Genomic DNA, 21,244 nt, shown 5'->3' with positions numbered 1-21,244 from the left:
CTGACTCTTTGTTTTATATTTATAATTATTCTTAAGTATTTCTTTTGCATAATGAATAAGTCTGGAAAATCACAGCTATGACCCCACATGATGATGCCGTAGCGTAGCCAGGCGTACGCATAGGCGTAGTAAGCTGAGAAGGCGGTTTCTTTTGATGAATTGGTTTTTAGAACGCTTAACGCATATAAGAATTGAGATATTTTAGATTTTACTACTTCAACATTAGAAAACAACTTAGAAAACAATGTGTTACACTTACACACATCTTTATCCACTTTTTTTTTTCAATTAAAATTATTAAAATCCCAAGGCACGTCCATCGTAATCCATGAAAGACAACTTATTTATTTAGACTTACAAAAGGCAAAAGGAGCCTCTTCGAGGCTTAAAAATAAACATTTATCAATGTTCGGTTATGAATCGGTGGTTAATAGGTACGAATTTGGGCAGTAACTGAGACTTCGGTTTTATTAAACGGTCTGGACCGTCAACCCAGCATTGCTTAATTTATTCAATTAAAACATTAATTGCACAAAATTTCCTACAAAAAATATTGAATGTTTTTACCCGACTGCGCCGGGGAGATCCGGTTTACAATACACTTATAATTAGTATTTTTCCCTCATTTAAAAGTAATGAGTAATACAATTTATACAGGGTGTCCCGTAATGTAACGTCAAGCCGGAACTGGGTGTTGAGGCAAGTTATGCTGGATATCAGAAAAATAAAAAAAAAATCATATTCATATTCATTTATTTGCTCACTAAGTGTAGGTACATAAGGCATTTTGTCAAAATAATAGGCATTTAAAAAAAATAAAAAAAATCTACTCCCGGTGACGGTCTTTTTACTCGTGTTGCCACAAATCTTCACTTTTTCCAAATTTTTTTTTGTTATGTAACCCTGAATAATGCTTATCTAAATTATTATCAAAATTACAAAACCAGCTGCTCCAACTTGGATAAAAAAATACATTATTCCCAAAAAAAAATATCAAAATAAAAATTTTGCCTAGTTTAAACTGACTGTACCTACTGAAAAAAAATTGTACTACGTGAGTGTGGCAAGTGACGTCATAATTTGGCGCATTTAGTAAGGATTCCAAAATGGTATAACACTTTGTAAAATCTTGCTGTATAATTGTCGACAATTTTTGTTTATTGGAAATAATCCCGTTTTTAACTTTATCTACCTTGGTTAAAAATATTATTCTAATGTGCCCAAAATTCAAGTTTCTGGCTTAAGTGAGGTGGAGAAGCCATTTTAAAAGGGATACAGGTATGTTATGGATATCCGTAACCGTAACCGAAACTATCGGATATCCGAAATAAAAAAATATCCATAACCGTAACCGAAACTGATTCAAAAGTTACGGATAGTTTCGTATAAAGGCGGAGTCTAAGGGTACAATTCCAAACTGCAAAACTCTATGAAATCTGCAGTATACACGCCGCAGCTGCAATGCCGCGCTGCCGATTTCATAGTTTTGCAGTTTGTGGTTGCAGTTTGCGGTCTGCGGCCCGTCTTGGAATTGTACCTTAAATCTTAATATTTGTTACCAACTTGTCTGGCATTCGCTGGCACCATCTAATATGCCAGCCTGTTTTACCTTTATCATACATAGGTGTCGTCTAAGTTGGTACATAAAGTAGCTATGTGGGTCACGCTCACGCAGCATCTTGCTATTTGTATTATACCTACATTTTTGAAATTTTAATAATTCCGTAACCGAAATTATCCGAAACTTTCGGATAATCTGAAATGATTTCATGTCCGTGACCGTAACCGAAACCGGTATAATATTATTCTAATATCCGTAACCGTATCCATAACCGAAAATTCATACATATCCTTATTATCCCTGTTACCAAGTACAAGTGCGGGCAGAGCAGATAGTAAAGGCGTGCACAGGTGACTTTTGTCACAGTATGTCAACTACTAATTACTGTCATGGTGACAAAAGTTTCTGTGACTGACTGTACGGTAGTCAGTCACACGACTATTCATTCATAGTCACGGGACTATTTCCAAAAAAACAAAAATTGGCGACAATTACAGCAAAAATTTACCAAGACGTGTTATACCATTTTGGAATCCTTACTGAATGCGCCAAATTATGACGTCACTTGCCACACTCGCGTAGTACATTTTTTTTCAGTACAGCCAGTTTAAACTGAGCAAAATTTTTATTTTGAAATTTTTTTGGGAATTATCTATTTTTTTCATCCAAGCTGGAGCAGCTGGTTTTGTAATATTTATAACAATTTAGAGAAGCATTATTCAGGGTTACATAACAAAAAAATAATTTGGAAAAAGTGAAGATTTGTGGCAACACGAGTAAAAGGACCGTCACCTGGTGTAGAATTTTTAGATTTTTTTTAAATGCCTATTATTTTGAAATAATGCCACATGGATTTTTTTTATATTTTTCTGATAACCAGCACAACTTGCCTCAACACCCAGTTCTGGCTTGACGTTACATTACGGGACACCCTGTATATCACAAGATTCTGATTAAAATGATTTTGGTTTTTTGTTCGTCAACTTATATAATTACACATTTCAGTGCCCCGATTGCGCTAATTATCGCGGTAAAGTTCACGCGTAAACAAAGACGAAACAACGGTTTTAATCACTTTCCATTCAAAGTAAAACACTTTATTTTTACTTAAAAACAGGAAAATGAATGTTCGTGAAAGCGTTTGAGAAAAAGTAGCTTTTTTTCAGCTTTTACACAAAGAAGCAGTTTCGTTTTGTTTCCGTTTTAACTAGCTGACAATTACAAAGCGACACCGCGATAGGAATTTATGATTTTCGTTCATCGTCTAGTCGCGTTGTAGTTGAAAATATTTAGCGCAATCGGGGCCCAGAATCTGAACCTTATGCCCGTTTTCACCATCAATCCCTAATTTTTAAGTGACCCCTATGGTAACACATAATATGAATTTTGTTGTCATAGGGCTCACTTAAAATTAGGAATTGATGGTGAAAACGGGCACTAATCTATCTTTTCCTATTTATCGATATCGATGATTCCAGATGAATTTTGAAATCACTAGCTACGAACCAGGTATGTCAAACGTCATGAGAACTAGGTCGAAAAAAATAGTCAATGCCTAACCAATGGACTATTTTAATATCATTCTAAGGTGCCTCCGATGAAATTATTATCAGATTATCACAATTAAGAGTAAATCTAACGATGATCATTGTTTCCAAGGGATAAACAGTACATAACCTCGGAGGAAACTTAATCAAAGGTAAGGGTATCCTTAACTCGACTTGTCGACTGTTTGCCATATTTTATCAATTTTAACTTGCCATCTATTTTATTTTGTGCAAATACTTAGTTATGTTAAATGCTCTTTAAGCATTTTATCGTGTGAAAATAAATTTTAGCGGAACTGAGGTGTCAAATCTTGTCAAAGTCGTTCTGGCGAAATCGCTCGGGCGATTTTGTCTACGTTAGTACATTGGTAATACCCAATTAATGTTACGAGCTCTACTCCTTTAATTCCTCTACGTTTTCCTGGTTCATTATACTTACTTGAACTTTAAGAAAATGTTGGCTATTGTAATTAATCTTTTTTTATGTCTAAAATGTAGCAAAATCTATGTAAATCATTATTTAATCATCTTATTGAAACACTTAATTTTTTGAATTTTTGCCCTAAGTTTTTGCTTTAGAAAATTATGTGCACCATGCACTTTTTTCAAGATGAGAACTTTTAAAGCCAATTTAATTTACAATACTGAACTAAATACCTTATCTCTCATAAAGAAATGTAGGTATAATTATCTTACTTTTTCCTTGCATTAGTATGCAATCTTCATCAGTCCCTACAGCTCCGCAGATTTATCAACAAAATAAAACATTTTTTCACTACACTTCTATTTATATTATCCAGTACAAGATTAGTAAAGTGGCCTGTATTATTGCACTCAAGTGAAGATATCCACTTGATTGATTACCTACAGTTAATAATCGCAGGAATTATAATAACTACTGACATAACTTTTCTAGATAACCTTTAACTGCAATAATTGACACTGAAAGTGCTGCAAATATAAAACATGTGCAGTTGAACATTAAAAACTATCATTTATAACTTAATTATTAATTAAATAGTGTTTCTGCAGTACTGACCACTTTTTAATGATTATTCTGTAAAACATTCAATCATATTTATTTTATTTCTTTCAGAGTACTAGATAACTTATGGCATAGTTATCAAAATGGCAGATAAATTTACTTTCGATTATGATGAGAGAGAATTAAACTTGGGGGCTAGTTTTACTAATAATAAGTCTTCACAGTACCATACAATAAAGTGTAAGTATTATATCATATACATATAAAAATAAATAAAATACTATAATAATATGATAGTCTATGTAAATTTACTGTAAAATACTACTTTAAATTACAGATGACTTCAAGCCAGCATCAGTTGATGTCAACAAAATGGCAACCGTGGATGTGGGTACTAACAACCAGGTCACTGTAACAGTGCCTCATTTAGGTAAGTATCATCATATTATCGGTTATGGTAAAGTTGAGTGTCCTCTATTTATTTAATTCTTGAAATAACTGTCTTATGATTGAGGATATTATGATTTCCTGTAATAAATAAGAGGCTGACAAAGGTGACTGAGTTTCTACCGCCATTTCTTCTCAGCAATAGCTGATGTTGTCCTGAAATAGTGGCAGGGCATGCTATATTGGGATTAGGACTTGTATAAGTACCTTGAAATGAGACTGTGCGACTGGCACCCGCATTGAGTGTGCGAGCGCGATAGCAACATAATTACGCGCGAGCGATAAGGATGGGTAGCTTGGGGTCATTGGACAAAATTCTATGTGCACAGACCAGACTATAGCTGTATGTAAGAAAAAAGTCAAGTTAATTAACAAAAGTTCCAATAATATTTTCAGATGGTGCTGGCGTTCCGCAGACGGTATTTAAAGGAAGCCAGCGGCCTTACACGAAGGAATGTGTGCTAATCATTGACAGGGTCACGGGTGAAATCACCTTAGAGAAATTATCTAGTAATATTCAGGTTAAAAAGACTAGGTAAGTATTGCAGTATTTCTAATATTCACATTTTCACACAAAACTGCACACCACATACATTGGGGTATCCAGGGACATTTTCATGAGGGGCTCAAACCCCTACATGAAGCCTGGGGTGCTATTAGTATCTTAAAGTATGTAGATAATAATATTCTATTTCTAAGATTAGATTTTCTGGGGTGGGCACGACCAATATGGGGTCATCGGTTATAAAAAAAATTAAAATTGATTTTTTTTACCTTTCGAGTCAATAATACCAAGCCAGTGATAATTTTATCTATTCCAATGTCCATATTTTTTATTACTTACAATTATTTATTTTTAAATAGTTGATTGGATTGGGTTTTTTGCCAAACAGTTTTTGTTTATTTCATTATCATAAGATAAACTTCAAGGTAAACGAAAATGATAGCTATTTTTGGTACTTAAGATAAAACATAATTATTACATAAATGCTTATTTTTCCGTTAAAATGCAATGTGAATTGACACACTTTTTGTTTAACCTGCAATTTGGAGGTCAATTTAAAACATCTAGTGTCTTCATCATCAGATGATAACAGGCAGCCAATATTATTATAGCTGGTGTTAAAAAAAGTTTCTTTAGCTAAATTGTAGGTTGTCTAAATTTATTCTAAAATACAGGAAAAGTATAAAAAGATTGAATGTATGAAAACATTTGGCACAATAAATAACTTTTATAAACTAGATTTTTTTCAATTAAGTAAATAGATGAGTGTCAAGAAAACCACTTAAAATGATTGAATATTATCCAAACCATGTTCATACAAAACACAGAAAAAAGCATCTCAAATGTAATTTTTTTTTCCTTGGCAAGCAAGCCGCAAAAGGCTTGCTTTTAACGACAACGGTATGTTATTACTGGCTGGAATTAACTAGGGAGGTATAATTGTAACCTTCTTCTTTAAGACATACCACACAGCATAGAGCTGTAGAAAGTGACAGCTCAATAATACTGGCTGGTATAAAAAACTAATCTTTTTGAAAAAGGTTTTACAATAGTGTCTGAAGCAAAAACCAAAGTACAGTCCCAAAGAGGTTTTAAATAATACTGGCAGGAATTAAAAACTAATTTTCTTTTAGATGTTTACAATAGTTTCAAAGGAGGTGCTTTAATAAAAACGTAACTTCACTTCCAAAGAGGTGTTAATCCGGTTATATTTCAGGCAGGAGACAGCGCAGAAGCCGCGGCCTCTGACGCCGGTGACCACGGACTTCACCAACACGACTCAGCGTAGCACGTCGCGCACCAGGGTCGCCACTAACAGGCGCTCCAACACTAATGCCGGTATAGTTCCAAAATACTGGACTGTCCTGTCGATGACATTGACAGTGGGGCGCCACCGTCAATACCGGATCGCTGGTTCAGATTTTTGCCATGTTGGAAACCATATAGTTGAACGATGGTAGCGCCCCCCTGTCATTGAGTTTGGTGGGACAGTTCAGAGTGGGTCATCTACATATATGTATGCTACATTGACAACTAATGACTTGAAGTATGGTGTCAGACTTTAGTGAATAAAAAAAAACATTCCTGAAAATGGTGGTTCCTGCTAAAGCCCGGTCTGTGAGCACGTAGAATTTTGTCCAATGACCCCAAGCTACCCATCCTTATCGCTCGCGCGTAATTATATTGCTGTCGCGACTGTGCGACGGGCGCCCCCAGTGAGTGTGGGAGCGTGACAATGAACGGGTCATTGGACAAAATTCATTTTCAGGAATATGTTCTTCCGGCTTCCGGCGGCTTCTTTGGCAGCTTAGCTTGTGATCAGGCCATCTGTAGTGCCGCCATAAGGGGTGAACATTTGTATGAACTCATTATAATCGTTATAAAGATAAGTTGCGGCCATATTATGGATCGATGCAGCAGCTGGATGAATAAAAGGAGAGAATAGTGATGCGCAATGGTATCGGCTGAGATTATAATCTGAATTTAAACATTGCACATATTGTTTACAGGCCCTGGAGCGGCGGCCGGCAGCCAGGCTCGCTTCAACGGTAACGCGGGGGCTCACAAGCCTAATATGGTGCGCTCCCCGCCGCGAGTCAAGACCTCCCCGCCGCAGGCCGCGCCGTAAGTACCGCTATCATAAAGCCTGGTCCGTGAGCACGTAGAATCCCGTCCAATGACCCCAAGCTACCCATCCCTATCGCTCGCGCGTAATTATGTTGCTCGCACACTCACTGCGGGCGCCCGTCGCACAGTCGCAACAGCAACATATTTACGCGCGAGCGATAGGGATGGGTAGCTTGGGGTCATTGGACGGGATTCTACGTGCTCACGGACCAGGCTTTAGTCGCTGTCATCACCATCATTAGGTCATCTAGTCTAGACTAGGGGTCTCCAAACTACGGCCACACGCCACTACCATCAATCCGGCCCGCGACAGCTTAAGACAAAGCCTTTGTTTGCATAGGTGGGCAGAAAAATTAAAAATGTTATGGCCCTTGCAACATACCGAAAAAAATATTATGGCCCCAAGGCTTTAAAGTTTGGAGACCCCTAGTCTAGACTATAGTGCGCTTCAACGGCGCAGAAATTTGTTTGAAAACATTGCAACAAGTGACGCAAAATGAACTCATTTGAGTTTCAGAATCTCTTTTATTTTATTTTTTATTTAATGATAATTTCAAAAACAACATCATTATAATAACGTATTGCTATTTATGTCCTATTTCTCTCATCCAGTTGGTCAGGAGGCGGCAACAGCACGCTAGCGTCTCTCTTCATGATCGGATTAGACGACGCGCCCGCACCCGCGCCCGCGCCCGCGCCCGCTCACAACGCTCACAACGCTCACAACGCTCATAACGCGCATAACTCTCATAACGTGCACAACGGGTACGGGCGAGAGCGGCCCGCGCCGGCAGAGAGGTACCAGGAGAGGAGCGCGGTGCCTGACAGGCCGCCGCCTGTCTCGCACGCGCCGCCGCCTGTGAGCCATGCGCCGCCGCCGCAGCCGGTGAGTTAACAAACTTTTATAACGCGCATAATGTTAAAAACGCGCATAATGGGTACGGGCGAAAGGTACCAGGAGAGGAGCGTGGTGCCTGACAGACCGCCGCCTGTCTCGCACGCGCCGCCGCCTGTGAGCCACGCGCCGCCGCCGCAGCCGGTGAGTTGATAAACTTCTACCGCGCATAATGTCCATAATGGGTACGGGCGAGAGGTACCAGGAGAGGAGCGTGGTGCCTGACAGACCGCCGCCAGTCTCGCACGCGCCGCCGCCTGTGAGCCACGCGCCGCCGCCGCAGCCGGTGAGTTGAGATACTTTTGTACCGCGCATAGTGTCTATAATTCTCATATGGGTACGAGTGAGAGGTACCAGGAGAGGAGCGCGGTGCCCGACAGGCCGCCGCCTGTCTCGCACGCGCCGCCGCCTGTGAGCCATGCGCCGCCGCCGCAGCGGGTAAGTTGACAAACTTCTACCGCGCATAATGTCCATGATGGGTACGGGCGAAAGGTACCAGGAGCGGAGCGCGGTGCCCGACAGGCCGCCGCCTGTCTCGCACGCGCCGCAGCCGGTGAGTTGAGATACTTTTGTACCGCGCATAGTGTCCATAATGCTCATATAGGTACGAGTGAGAGGTACCAGGAGAGAAGCGCGGTGCCCGACAGGCCGCCGCCTGTCTCGCACGCGCCGCCGCCTGTGAGCCATGCGCCGCCGCCGCAGCCGGTGAGTTAAGATACTTTTCTACCGCGCATAATGTTCATAACTCACATGTGTTCTAAGTCCATGTTTTATACTTAATTTATAAGAATTGTTTATAAACTAAAAAGAAGAATAACTCTTAGGCTTGTGTAAGACCTATTTTTTTATGCTACCTGTGTTATATTATGAGATAATAAAATAAAAAATAAAAATAATGCCCATAATGCGTATAATGGGTACGGGCGAGACGTACCAGGAGAGGAGCGCGATGCCCGACAGGCTGCCGCTCATCTCGCACGCGCACATAACACTACATAAAGCAGACTTAATGCCAGTCGGCATTCTCCTCCAGTCAACCTTAGGGCCAAGATGTTCAAAACTATACTCAAAGCCTATAACTTGTATAAAACATAAACGAATATAGTCTTTATTGCGTTCGACAGAAGCCGCAGCAAGACGACAGCTCGTCCAGCTCGTCGAGCAACAGCGACAGCGACTCCGGCAGCGACAGTGACAGCGACAACGACTCAAGCGCGCACCAGAACGTTCCCAACGGTAAGTGCAAGCCCATAAAGTTCATTTTTTTGTGTACCTACAGTCTAAAGTCTTTATAACGAAATTAAAGGAAGCATTATTATTTATCGTCATAGAGAGTAATCGTTATTTGGAGTGAAGAAAAAAAAACTACATAATAATATCCTGATGGTTCCTACCTCTACCTCTCTAAAGTCCGGTCTCCAAGTGACCCCAAGGGGTCATTATACGAAATTCTATCTGCTCGGCGACCGGACTTTAGCGTGTTTAATTCGCTAATATAACTTCAAAAAAACATAAGGAGATGCTAAATGCTAATGGACAAGCATCTATAGAAAAAAAAAGTATCACCATTTCAGAGATATGTTTTTTTGTCATGTTCTTTTTAATCCTTAATTAATTTTGAGTCTATCTTTTGCTATTTATAAATGGGCAAATCATTTTCAAGATGAATAAGAAAAATATCTGCTCATTCGTACACACAGCAACAAGAGGAAGACTCAAAATTGGGGATAAAAAAAAACAAGAAAGAAGATCGTATCGAAAATGGTGATACTTTAAAAAAATACTTTATAAAGCCTGGTCCGTGAGCACGTAGAATTTTGTCCAATGACCCCAGGATGGGTAGCTACCCATCCTTATCGCTCGCGCGTAATTATATTGCTGTCGCGACTGTGCGAGCGCGACAGCAACATAATTACGCACGAGCGATAAGGATGGGTAGCTTGGGGGTCATTGGACAAAATTCTACGTGCTCACGGACCAGGCTTTAGACGGCCATCCATTTGTCTATCATCTCCTTTAGTTTGGAAAGCTCTTTACGGGACACCCTGTCAAAAAAAAAGTCAAAATTTCTTTATTTGTTTAGACTAATAAATAGTTCTTACAAATCGTCATAAAATATGCTCCTAAGGAGCCTCTACATGTCTCATAATCTTTTTACCAACTTTTTACCATAATCTTTTTACTGTATACTAATAACATGTTTTTATCGCCAGGTAACACGAGCAACCCGGCGCTGCCTAGCGACGTGCTGAACGATGATCTCTGCCTGTCCGAGTCGGGCAGTGACTCCGACTGACCTCACGATAAACCTCTTTATTTATTTGGGTTTGGGTATCTCTTCTCCTGACTTCTCTGCGGCCTCCCCCACTCTAGCGCTGTCCGAGCACGCGCTAGTGTTGTGCATGTGTCGATAGTTCGCATCGACAGTTGAGCGAATCGAAAATGGTAACATCGATAGCGTTAGCCACTTCAGCTTTCTCCGAGCAAGCGCTGGTGTTGTGTATGAGTCGATAGTTTGAGTATCGATAGTGGATCGAATCGAAAATGGTAACATCGATAGCGTTAGCCACTTCAGCTTTCTCTGAGCAAACGCTGGTGTTGTGTATGTGTCGATAGTTGACCTTAAGGAAATGGCAACATCGATAGCGTTAGCCACTCCAGCTTTATCCGAGTGAGCTTTGGTGTTGTGTATGTGTCGATAATTTAAGGATCGAGAATTAATTAGTAACATCGATAGTGTTAATACCAGTATTCAATTGATCAACCGTCACTACTAGTGGAAACGCTATCGCTTATCGTAATTTGTCGATCTCTTGGTGTTGTAATTTGCGTACCGGAATATAGAGCAATCTACGGTTCGGTGTTTGAATTCTGAAAGGAGAAAATTATAGTGTCATGATTGTAAATATTACGTCTGCACTTATAATAAGTGGTGTGGAAGCTTGCAAGAATCATTAGTATCGCTAGCTATAGATGTTTTACTGTTTTTCGATGTCACAAGCGTATATTATGTACAACACTAGCGTGAGTGCTCGTCACGTTCGTGCGTTCACGCTGGGAAACCGCTAGTGTGTTGGAGGCCTTAGACGCAAGCAAACAGCTCTATGAAACTTGGCAAGTGTCTGAAGTCAGCACTCATCGAATCGTTATTCGTAAATCGTTCACTCAATACGATTGTATACAAAATTAAGACTTAAACAAGGATAGAAAAAGCACAGTTTTGCATCAACAAGTATCGATATCTTACTGTATCATATCGATATGACTCGATTACTGTACCTCTAGTAGGAAAAACTTTCGAGTTCGTTTCGTTGCGTATTCAAAGTGTCATCGAAAAATTTTGTTTGAAAAATTAAACAGCGCCCCCTAGGGCGGCTATAATATAGGGGGCGCTGTTTAATTTTTCATACAAAATTTTTGATGACACTTTGAATACGCAACGAAACGAACTCGAAAGTTTTTCCTACTAGAGGTACTGATACTGTTTCGTATTAAACGTACGAAAATAATCTGAACGAGCATGAATGGCAGCCTGTGTAAATACGCCTTAAAACCATACAACGGTTAGGATTATTAATGCAATAATAAAAAAAGAGAATATGTGGCCAACTTTATTGTAACGTTAAAATAACGAATAGTAACGTTATCGCTAGCCTAGAATATATTTGATATAATTGACAACGGTGGGGTTTCGGAATTAGATGTATTGTTGTGTGTTGTACAAAATTAATGTGTATTATGCCTGAAAAAAATTCGTAAATTGCAAAAATGTATGAATTCGAATGTAACTGTTAAAGCTGGTCGTAAGAGAAGTAAGAGTCGCTTCTTATATCATAACTTAAATGTAATATAATTCATTAATATTAATAAAACATACATGCATCTCAATCATGAAACTAAAGTTCAAGAATAAAATGCCTTTTATACAAACTATATTCTCAGTACGTAATGTATGGTCTCTAGCATGTTAGTCTACCATAAAACGACCATTTCTCCAATAGTTTTTGAGCTTTATGTCTATAGCATATGGTTCAAAATTGATTGCGGAAATTTGATACTATAAGGTAGTTTGATTTGCTAGAGACAGGTAGCTTAGTTTTGGTATTTTGTACGCTAGTGATAAAAATCGTGTCAAATGAAAGTTTTTGGTCCACTTAGGTAAATCCTTGAGCGATATCCGGCTTAATGTTTTTCTGATTGAAAGACGCACGGGTCTGCGAGGTTTCTCGGAAAAACGTAAACGTTATGTTGCCAACCAAAGTTTCGAATGTTGCCATCCCTTTCACGCAAAGCGAAATGCCAGCATGAGAGACGGTGACAGATAAACCCGAAACAACGTTAACAGCGTTTCGGAGTAGCCCAGTTGATATTCGCGCAGTGTAAAAGAATTGCGACGCATTAGTTTCGTTTTTCGCGCCTTTTGGAAGATTAAAATCGCTCACAATGCACGGAATTATCTTGAAAAGGTCACCTTTAAAATCCTTTAAAATAAAAAGAAAATTCTAATGTATTATGCTAATCATCGCCCGCAAGGCACCGTGTGTTCTGGAAACCTTTAAATCGATGTACAAGTTTACTGAAATCGTGCAATAAAAGTAATCGTGTCTTATTTGCAATTCAATATGAGAGGTCGTAAAACCGTATGTTTTTTAACATACCTATTTCATCAACTCATAACAAAGGAAATTTTACCGTTGCAAAATAGTGAAAGAGATTATTAGAATTACGCTGAATATATACTTAATTATATACCAAAAGTGCCTTCTCATTGGCACCATATAAGCAAATATCGTTAGAACCTCATATACCTATTTAATAGAAAAAGTATACAGTCTTTTCTTCTTGTAGGCTACGTGTCCACTAGCAAAAAATATCACATTTTAGTTACCGATTATGAATTTACAATAAATAAGCAATTCGAGTACTTCTTTGTACGTAAGACTGACAGAAATGTATTTTTCATAATCAAGTAAATTGTTTATTAACTAACCTGCAATGAATATACAAATATACATTACTTTATACAGGGTGTTAGGTAAATGGGTATATGAGCCGACACTAGCCCATGTTAACATGGTCATATAAATGGTATGGTGAAGTCAGAAAATTGATATCTTCATTTTAATTATTTTAATTCTCATACAAATCGGATTTGATAAAATTTATTTTGTATGAAAATTAAAAAAAAATAAATGATGATATCAAATTTCTGACTTCACCATAACATTTAAATGACCATGTTAACTTGGGCTAGTGTCGGCTCATATACCCATTTACCTAACACCCTGTATTTTTGCAATGGACAATTAGCTGAAAGTTAAATATTATTTTATGTAAAGGCCTTATTAAATACATGAAAATAGCAATAATTTTAAATCGGCGCTTAGTATTTATTAGAATATCCTATTCATTCTTAGATAAATAAAATTACGTCAATATTTCAATGATTTAGGCCCATTTGCTCAACAAACTTAAAAACGAATTACTTATTACTTAATTTATAAATTACTTATAAAATATCAATTTTAACAAAGTATTTAACACATCATGCATTATTTAAAGTTATGAGAAGACAGAAACTGAATGATATTTAAAGATAGGTATCTTTATTTAGTGAGTTTTAAAAAGCTGTCTATTTTACGTTACTTGTTGGTTTTCCAAGTCACTTTCGATTATTCCTTTGTCAGTAGTCAATCAATGTTAAATTCTTAATTCTATAAATAATCCTAGTAGTTTTTTGTGCAACGGGGCCTTAATAATGCTTTTACCGTGCTATGCGTATCAGTCCAAAAGTTGGCCAAGTTTTGAACAAAAGTAACCCGATCATTTGGTCCAATACGCCAAGTGCTGTGTAAGCAAATAATTTAATAATTTCCTTGTAAGTTGCTTAACAAATCATCGAGTAAAAGCAATCGTGACATTCTAAAAGGCATTATGTGTCTGTTGTTTAAATTATATGATTGTTATTCGTTAACTTGTTGTTGATTCTTATAATAGGCTTGGAGAGCTCATTGTGGTTTTCTTTACTTTCTTTCTATGTACATCTGTTTTCTCCAATGTGTTCATAAGTCATTTACTTATCTCTCTTCTACCAGCGATAGTGTATAGAGCCATTATAGTACCGTCGCGAATGTCATCAACCAACAATCATTTATGTACCTATTTAGTTTATTCTGTCTGTTCAATCTTTATTGTAAGAATGTATTCATTAATTTGATATGAGCACCTGAGCAATTAAAATTGTTGAGCATCAATAATCATGTTAAAATGGGACTTAACATTTATGTTCTTTTCTTTTTTAGCAAATATTATATTTTTCAACTTATGGTAGGTGACGTGTCGCAGCGAAGTTTACACGTGCCAGCACTTTGATGTTTGTACAAATGTTTGTGTTATTTGGCTAGGCCTATTTTCACCAAAATCTAATTTATGTGCTTTGCGCTAAAGCTCCTTTTCCTTGGCAAATACTGGAAACTTTTGCCAAACATCGGGTGCTAGCATCAAATAAAGTGTAACACTTGACTCTTGCCATGTTTTGAAATATTTTTAACGTAAGTGATGGTACATAATAGAGTAACTGTTACGAGTTATTTTTATGTCAAACCTATTTTATACATAATTTTAAGTAAAAACATTTACTTACGGTTATGCATTAGTGACATAATAAAATAATAATAATGTGCCTCAAATCAGACAAGAGTTATTTTTTTTATCTTATGCCAATAACATAGTGCGTCTAGATAAGCGTGTAATGTTTGTTGGATATTTTTATGACAACCATATTATTTAATATTATTAGTTATGAAATAAAAATTTTAATAAATTTGTATAGTAAGAGTAAAAGTATGTTTTATTAATTCTCACATAGCGCGCTCGGATAATTAAATGATCAACGGAACAATGAACTTTAATTAAAGTGTGTGTATGAATCTATACTATAGTAGTATTATAAATGCGAAAGTAACTGTCTGTCTGTCTGTCTGTCTTGCTTTCACGCCTAAACCACTGAACCGATTTTGATGAAATTTGACATAGAGATAGTTTGAGTCCCGGGATAGGACATAATAATAGTTTTTATCCCGGTTTTTTAAACAGGGACGTGCGCGATAAAGTTTTTCTGTGACAGATAAAATTCCACGCGGGCGAAGCTAGTAGAATATAAATAGAAAAAACTTTATTTGACATATGAATACCATACCTAATACAAATTAACATAGAAAAAAAAACAGCGAAAAGTATTTTCCTGCTAAAAAGGCGTAGGGTAAACCGTATAGCTATTGCCCACTTAAAGATTTCAAACACATTGAGACGAAAAATTAAAGAAAGTATTTTAATTATCGACCATTTATAACTTTTTTCTTATAACTCAATAAACTGTTAAACAGAATATTANAAAGACTGGCAAAGTAGATTAGGTAGAAGTGTGCGTTACGATAATTGGAATTACAAAACTTGTACTCAAAATCGTGATAACGTGTAAAACAATATCGATTGTCTATGTTATTAACTACTGCTCCTTTTCGTTACCTAATTTGTTAAGAATGTATCGTATAATATTTTGCCATAGTTTTTTTAAAGGCTTGAAATTTATTGAAATCCAATTTAGTAACCATGTGGTACAAATTATCGAACCGGTTGGCTAAATTGGACCGAAGCTCTGAACTCGTATTTTGTTGATTTGTGCTAAATATACAACAATTATGTTGATTAATACCTATGAAATAGTAAGTTGAATAATTTTTCTTTAATTATATACCATGAACATTAGCAAAAACAAAAGAAAACTATGTGTAAAATGGGATTGAAAAAAACTGGTCCAAATTGCCGGACTCTCCCTTAATAATAGTTTTTATCCCGGTTTTTTAAACAGGGACGTGCGCGATAAAGTTTTTCTGTGACAGATAAAATTCCACGCGGGCGAAGCTAGTAGAATATAAATAGAAAAAACTTTATTTGACATATGAATACCATACCTAATACAAATTAACATAGAAAAAAAACAGCGAAAAGTATTTTCCTGCTAAAAAGGCGTATTTCAGTTTTATTGAAACTTTTTTTACTTATCTTGAATGTAAATTAATTCTTTACATAATTAAATGCAAATCAATCAACCATAATCTAACGGTTACTAGTGTTTTACAAAAGGATATAGATAAACAATTTTCAAATGAGTTGGTAATTTATTTTTTTACTTAACAAAAATGGTTAGTGGTCGCAGGTTTTTGACTGTAGTTAGGCTTATTTTACAGGAGAAGGAAAAACGTTAAAAAAAGTAAACATTTACTTGCGTAATTGCAGCATTTCCGCAGAGTTTTATTGCTATCTAAAAAGGAAATATCGGTTAAAAGAAATAAGTAGTCCTCGCGAAATAAATTTTTATTTATTTGTAGTTGTTAGTAGAGAGACACTGGGAGAGTTTTTTAGCCTAAAAACATAGGTTGACTTGCAATTTCAAAACAGTAGAAAATTAATACCCATTTAGTAGCGACAAATAGTAAAAACAATTAAACTTTTTGTACCAGTAGAGATAAATCAGTACGAAAATATGTAGGTAATCCGGGTGAGTTCTAGCGAATGTTTGTTTTCGAAGCAAAAGTTTAAAAAGTATGAATACTGATTTATGTAACAGTTTGTTGTTGAATAAACTTGCTCTTGAAAAATACTGCAAAAGGAATAACTAATTATTGCCTAAGTACATCTTATCTCAACGTATAAGGTCTCGTAATGCAAATAAATCGATACGATTAAGAAATTGCTGTTTTTGAAGACGTTTTATATTTTATGTACGTTTTATGTACTGCTGTAATTATAATACTTAAAACTGTCTCGATGCGTCTATTCCAATTACATCGATTCATTTTGGCGGACGGTCGTGGTGACAGTGGTATTATGGCTTGCCATTCGCAAAAGTGAATTTTTTTAAAAGCCATGGGGCGTACGGAGAAATGTCGTATGGTAAGTACCTAAATAAGAATGGAAATAAATAAATAAATAAAATTTGTTACTAATATATAATTTTCAAAAAATCGTTTATTTATAAATGTTTTGTTCTTTTTATTAATTTTAGTCGATAGTCTGTCTGTGTAAAATTTAGTACCTATGAAAACAGAACGGTCCCTTTGTTCAACAATAGCATCGGAAGTAAAGAGTGGCGTAGAGTAATATTTTTGCCCTTATTTCCCATTGTTCCCACTAGGCTTGTCCCCACCAGTAAGTAGTGGAGACAATGGGAATTAAATAAAATAATAATTATTTTTTATTCCCATTGTCGCCACTCCTTCGGCCGGTGGGTACAACGGGAATATAAAACAATATTTTTTTAAATATTGAATTAATTCCCACCAGTATTGATTTAAATTCCCACCAGTGGGGACAGTGGAAATAAACCATAATGCAAATAAAACATAATTTAACGACCTGATTTTTATGATATTTTAAAATAGGTAACTGAAAAGACGTGAAGTAATGTCACGTTTTTTTAATTATTTAAATTCATCCTTATTCGCATAAAATGTTTAGGTTTTGTTTCTACTTCTAGTAATAGTTCTAGTAATTTTTTTAGATATCGAATGATACCTAATATTTTTTTATCAGTGTAAGGTGCCCATGCTGTTTCTTATTTTTAAAGGAGGAGGTGAAATCAAAAATTAAGCACTAAAATTCTTGTAATTTGGCGAGAGGCGGGTCAAACCCCAGATTTGAAGTACATCGATAAAATTGTCCATAGATCGCCATAAAGTTTGATGATTATTTACTTCCCCAGACACATTGTAGATCCTGGATATACCTACAGGACAGAACTGATTTCATTTTGCTAATTTTACAGACGCTCGTCATAGTTGGCATGGGGTTGAACACGTTTACGGAGAGCTACATTATGGGGCACACCGCCCCCTTCGTCGCTGGGTTATTTGAGGAAAAAGAAGATTTACAACTCACTGACGAAGTTGTATCCTGGATAAGTAAGTGATAGCTTTCTTTACTTTTAATGTCAATTAATAATATTGATAAAAATTGAGTATTGACGTGAAATAAGACACATTAATTGCGTTTAATCACTAACTAATTGCGTTTAATTGCGGTTGGGGGAGGGGACACGCATTCCACGGACCGGCAAACTTAGCGCGAACGGGTAGTATTTATCGTGGTTGATGGTGGTAGTGGTAGTGGTAATTCCCACTTAAAAATCACAAGCAGTAAAATGACTCACAGACTTAGATTAATTACTTAGAATAATCTATGCTCACAGAATAAAGAAAAAGCCACGATAGCCGAATGGTGAAGGGGTCGGAATGGCAGACTCGTGAATCGTGATCCGAGGAACGCGGGTTCGAATCCCGCCACGACTATTATGGTGAGCCCACTCGTGACACAAACATATTTATTAGCTTAGAACGAGGGGCTAACGGGACTATTAGTAATTTGTGTAAAACAAATTACTAATAATCTTTTTATTTATAAAAAAAATCTGTACCTACAGTTCGCATCAATATTTATTTAACTTTTGAACAACAATTGTTTTGTGTTCGTTTTAGCTACCAAGGTCAAAATTAACTAATAATTTTATTTTTATTTTTTTCAGTGTCCGTGATGTTTTTAACAATGGTGGTCGGCACTTTACTGGCAACTTTAATCACAGAAAAAGTCGGCAGAAGGCTCACAATAGTTATCTTCAACGTCCCAGTAATAATACACTGGATTATGTTGTACTACGCACGAGATGGTTATGTCTTGATGGTCGCGAGGCTGTTGGCAGGCGTCGGGTTCGGAGGCAATATACCAATTACTTACATGATGACAGCCGAATGCAGCTCTGCAAAAATGAGAGGATTGAATCTCGCAATCATAACCACTGTATCCCCTGGAATTGGGGCGATGACCGGATCATATGTGGGTATTGATGTAGGCTGGAGACAGGCTGCCATGATAGCCATTGCACCGGCGCTTCTGTCTTTAATTATTCCTTTGTTTTGTGTCGAAAGCCCGCATTGGCTGGCATCCAAAGGTCGATTCGAGGAGTGCGAGGTGGCCTTCACATCACTACATGGAATAAAACCCTCGGCACAGAAAGAACTCCAATCAATGCTTAATGTGGAAAAATCTAAGTTCGACAATAGTGAAAAAAATGTCAACGCTATGAAAGTAACTCTTAAACGATTAAAGGTAGCAGCCACGAAAAGGTACTTTTGGAATATATTGCTTATAGCCTCTGTACTTAACATCTACAAAATGATTTGCGGTAGAATAATTTTTGGCGCTTTTGGGATACTTATACTCCAGAAGATTACCGGACAGTCGGACGTATTGCTATACATAATGGTGCTAAATGTAATTAGCCTTGTTGGGAGTGGTTTTACGATTATAATGTTAAAAAAGATAAACTTCAGGACTTTATTGTTTCCTGCAGGGATATTCAACAATCTGCTTCTTATTGGATTGAGTATATCTCTCTACTTTAATTACGATTATTATGATAACTCTCTAATAGTTTTGAGTAATGTTGTAATGTATTTTGGTCATTTAGTCATAATAGCTGTGATTTTGTTTCCGATTCTGGAAGCTGTTCCCGCCGAGTTGTATCCTTTAGAGATCCGTGGTGTTTGCAACACCATCGTAGCCTTCATCGGTACCGGCTTCTGCTTTTTACTTATTAAAGTGTCTCCGGCACTGTTCGCACTTTTAGACTATTATGGGTTTTTATCAATCACCGCCTGTTTAATGTTCTTTATGCTCTTATTTTTTTGGATAAAGTTACCGGAGACGAAGGGTCGAACTTTAACCGAAATTGAACTAGACTTTAAAAACAAGAATCTCGTAAACCCGGATGACAACATCTCCAAAGAAGAAACAAAAGAGTTCCTTAGAGTTTAATGCTAAAATGTTCATTTTATTCTAAACTAGCTTTCCGCCCGCGGCTTCGCGCGCGTGCGCTACATTATCTACATATTTTACGGAACCCTATTTTATTCCAAAATAAAATTTAGCCTATGTTACTCATGGATAATGTAGCTTTCGAATGGTGAAAGAATTTTTAAAAATGGTCCAGTAGTTTTTGAGCCTATTCATTACAACCAAACAAACAAAGTTTTCCTCTTTATAATATTAGTGTTGACTGTAGATAAGTTGGTTAGGAGAATCTAAGGAATAGTAAGTAAGGGCTAAAACATGAAACATAACTGCACGTATGTAATTGTCTTAATAATTATAATAAATTGACTTGTGAATTCCGATCAACATCAATCGGCGCCCACGTGCTGCGTGCTACATGTTATTCAGTTGTATTAACGTGAATCTCTCAAAAATAACTAGGTTTAAGTTACGTTGTACTTATGCAGTAATAAATTAATTTAAGATTTCCTAGTTAGGTAAAATAAAATAATGTCTCTTGTAATACTGTTGTTTTTCTAAAAGTCGATCCTTATCTTCATATTCCTCTTATCTATAGGGCCCGGAGTTATTCGTGCTAAGGGTACCTACTGAATTAAGATATTGCTCGTCGATTGCAAGCGAGAGTAGTAAACTTTCTGCGAGGTCCACAATATGAGACCAATAATATTAAATTAAATTATTTAATTACGGGCGCATTTTTCTGATGAAATATTGAATGGTACACAGTCGGTCGGTACACACTACAAAAAAGAAAAAACCGATGGATTGCACGTTTGTTTAGGAGCCAGGCGTTACAATCACAGGTGCCTCAATTTTCATTCTGTACTATAACGTATTTTAGTACAATATTTTGTGACGAATTGATTTACTTAATTAAAATTCAAAATAAAAATAAGTATTTTTTTTTATTAATTTTGTAATGAAGAATGTTCACTAATTTTGTTTTTTAGCTTTCTGTATTCTCTGTTAAAAATAAAAAATACACGTGAAAGAATTATTTCGATACGTCAATTAGTTTCCAAGATATTAAATTTTAAAAGTGCGGGCGGCGGCCGCCCCGCCATTTTATGCGCGTGACGTCATATTACAGTGACTGGCTCATATTGGTATGGGTGGAATCTTGCAAGCTGAATTAAGACCCACTTCCAGGCAACCGATTAAGCTGAAATTTCGCAAACACATGTGATTTGGATGACCATGCAATATTATGATGACATGGAGCTGATCTGATGATGGAGCTGGAAGGTGGCCATAGGAACTCTATAATAAAACGACTTAAATGCATCGA

The 21,244-nt window shown here is 36.7% G+C and overlaps 2 protein-coding genes across 2 annotated transcripts; both read left to right on the top strand.

Moving 5' to 3' along the window:
• Positions 1-3,057: 3,057 nt before the first annotated feature.
• On the top strand, positions 3,058-11,337 carry Eaf (ELL-associated factor). Its single transcript, XM_028316254.1, has 9 exons — positions 3,058-3,260; positions 4,205-4,333; positions 4,431-4,523; positions 4,937-5,075; positions 6,262-6,383; positions 7,055-7,169; positions 7,785-8,058; positions 9,192-9,303; positions 10,281-11,337. The coding sequence occupies exons 2-9, from the start codon at positions 4,237-4,239 to the stop codon at positions 10,361-10,363; spliced, it is 1,035 nt and encodes a 344-aa protein (XP_028172055.1). The 5' UTR covers positions 3,058-3,260; positions 4,205-4,236; the 3' UTR covers positions 10,364-11,337.
• Positions 11,338-16,101: 4,764 nt separating this feature from the next.
• LOC114361279 (sugar transporter ERD6-like 4) lies at positions 16,102-20,458 on the top strand. Its single transcript, XM_028316282.1, has 3 exons — positions 16,102-17,022; positions 17,894-18,029; positions 18,650-20,458. Exons 1-3 carry the CDS (start codon positions 16,996-16,998, stop codon positions 19,936-19,938), a joined length of 1,452 nt encoding a protein of 483 aa, XP_028172083.1. The 5' UTR covers positions 16,102-16,995; the 3' UTR covers positions 19,939-20,458.
• The last annotated feature ends 786 nt before the right edge of the window (positions 20,459-21,244 follow it).

Source organism: Ostrinia furnacalis, unplaced genomic scaffold (genome assembly GCF_004193835.3).
Source record: "Ostrinia furnacalis isolate ACB-3 unplaced genomic scaffold, ASM419383v2 OfSCF5489, whole genome shotgun sequence".
Classification (NCBI taxonomy): domain Eukaryota; kingdom Metazoa; phylum Arthropoda; class Insecta; order Lepidoptera; family Crambidae; genus Ostrinia; species Ostrinia furnacalis.
The sequence above is the reverse complement of the archived record's forward strand: the minus strand, read 5'-3'. Positions and strand labels throughout refer to the sequence as shown.

What these genes read in the sequence shown, in the direction of transcription:
- Eaf (XM_028316254.1), top strand. Translation starts at nt 4,237, where the DNA reads ATGGCAGATAAATTTACTTTCGATTATGATGAGAGAGAATTAAACTTG. An exon ending in ACAGTACCATACAATAAAGT is followed by an intron (nt 4,334 to 4,430) that starts GTAAGTATTATA and finishes TTTAAATTACAG; the next exon opens with ATGACTTCAAGCCAGCATCA. An exon ending in GCGCTCCAACACTAATGCCG is followed by an intron (nt 6,384 to 7,054) that starts GTATAGTTCCAA and finishes TATTGTTTACAG; the next exon opens with GCCCTGGAGCGGCGGCCGGC.
- LOC114361279 (XM_028316282.1), top strand. Translation starts at nt 16,996, where the DNA reads ATGGGGCGTACGGAGAAATGTCGTATG. An exon ending in GTACGGAGAAATGTCGTATG is followed by an intron (nt 17,023 to 17,893) that starts GTAAGTACCTAA and finishes CTAATTTTACAG; the next exon opens with ACGCTCGTCATAGTTGGCAT. An exon ending in CGAAGTTGTATCCTGGATAA is followed by an intron (nt 18,030 to 18,649) that starts GTAAGTGATAGC and finishes TATTTTTTTCAG; the next exon opens with TGTCCGTGATGTTTTTAACA.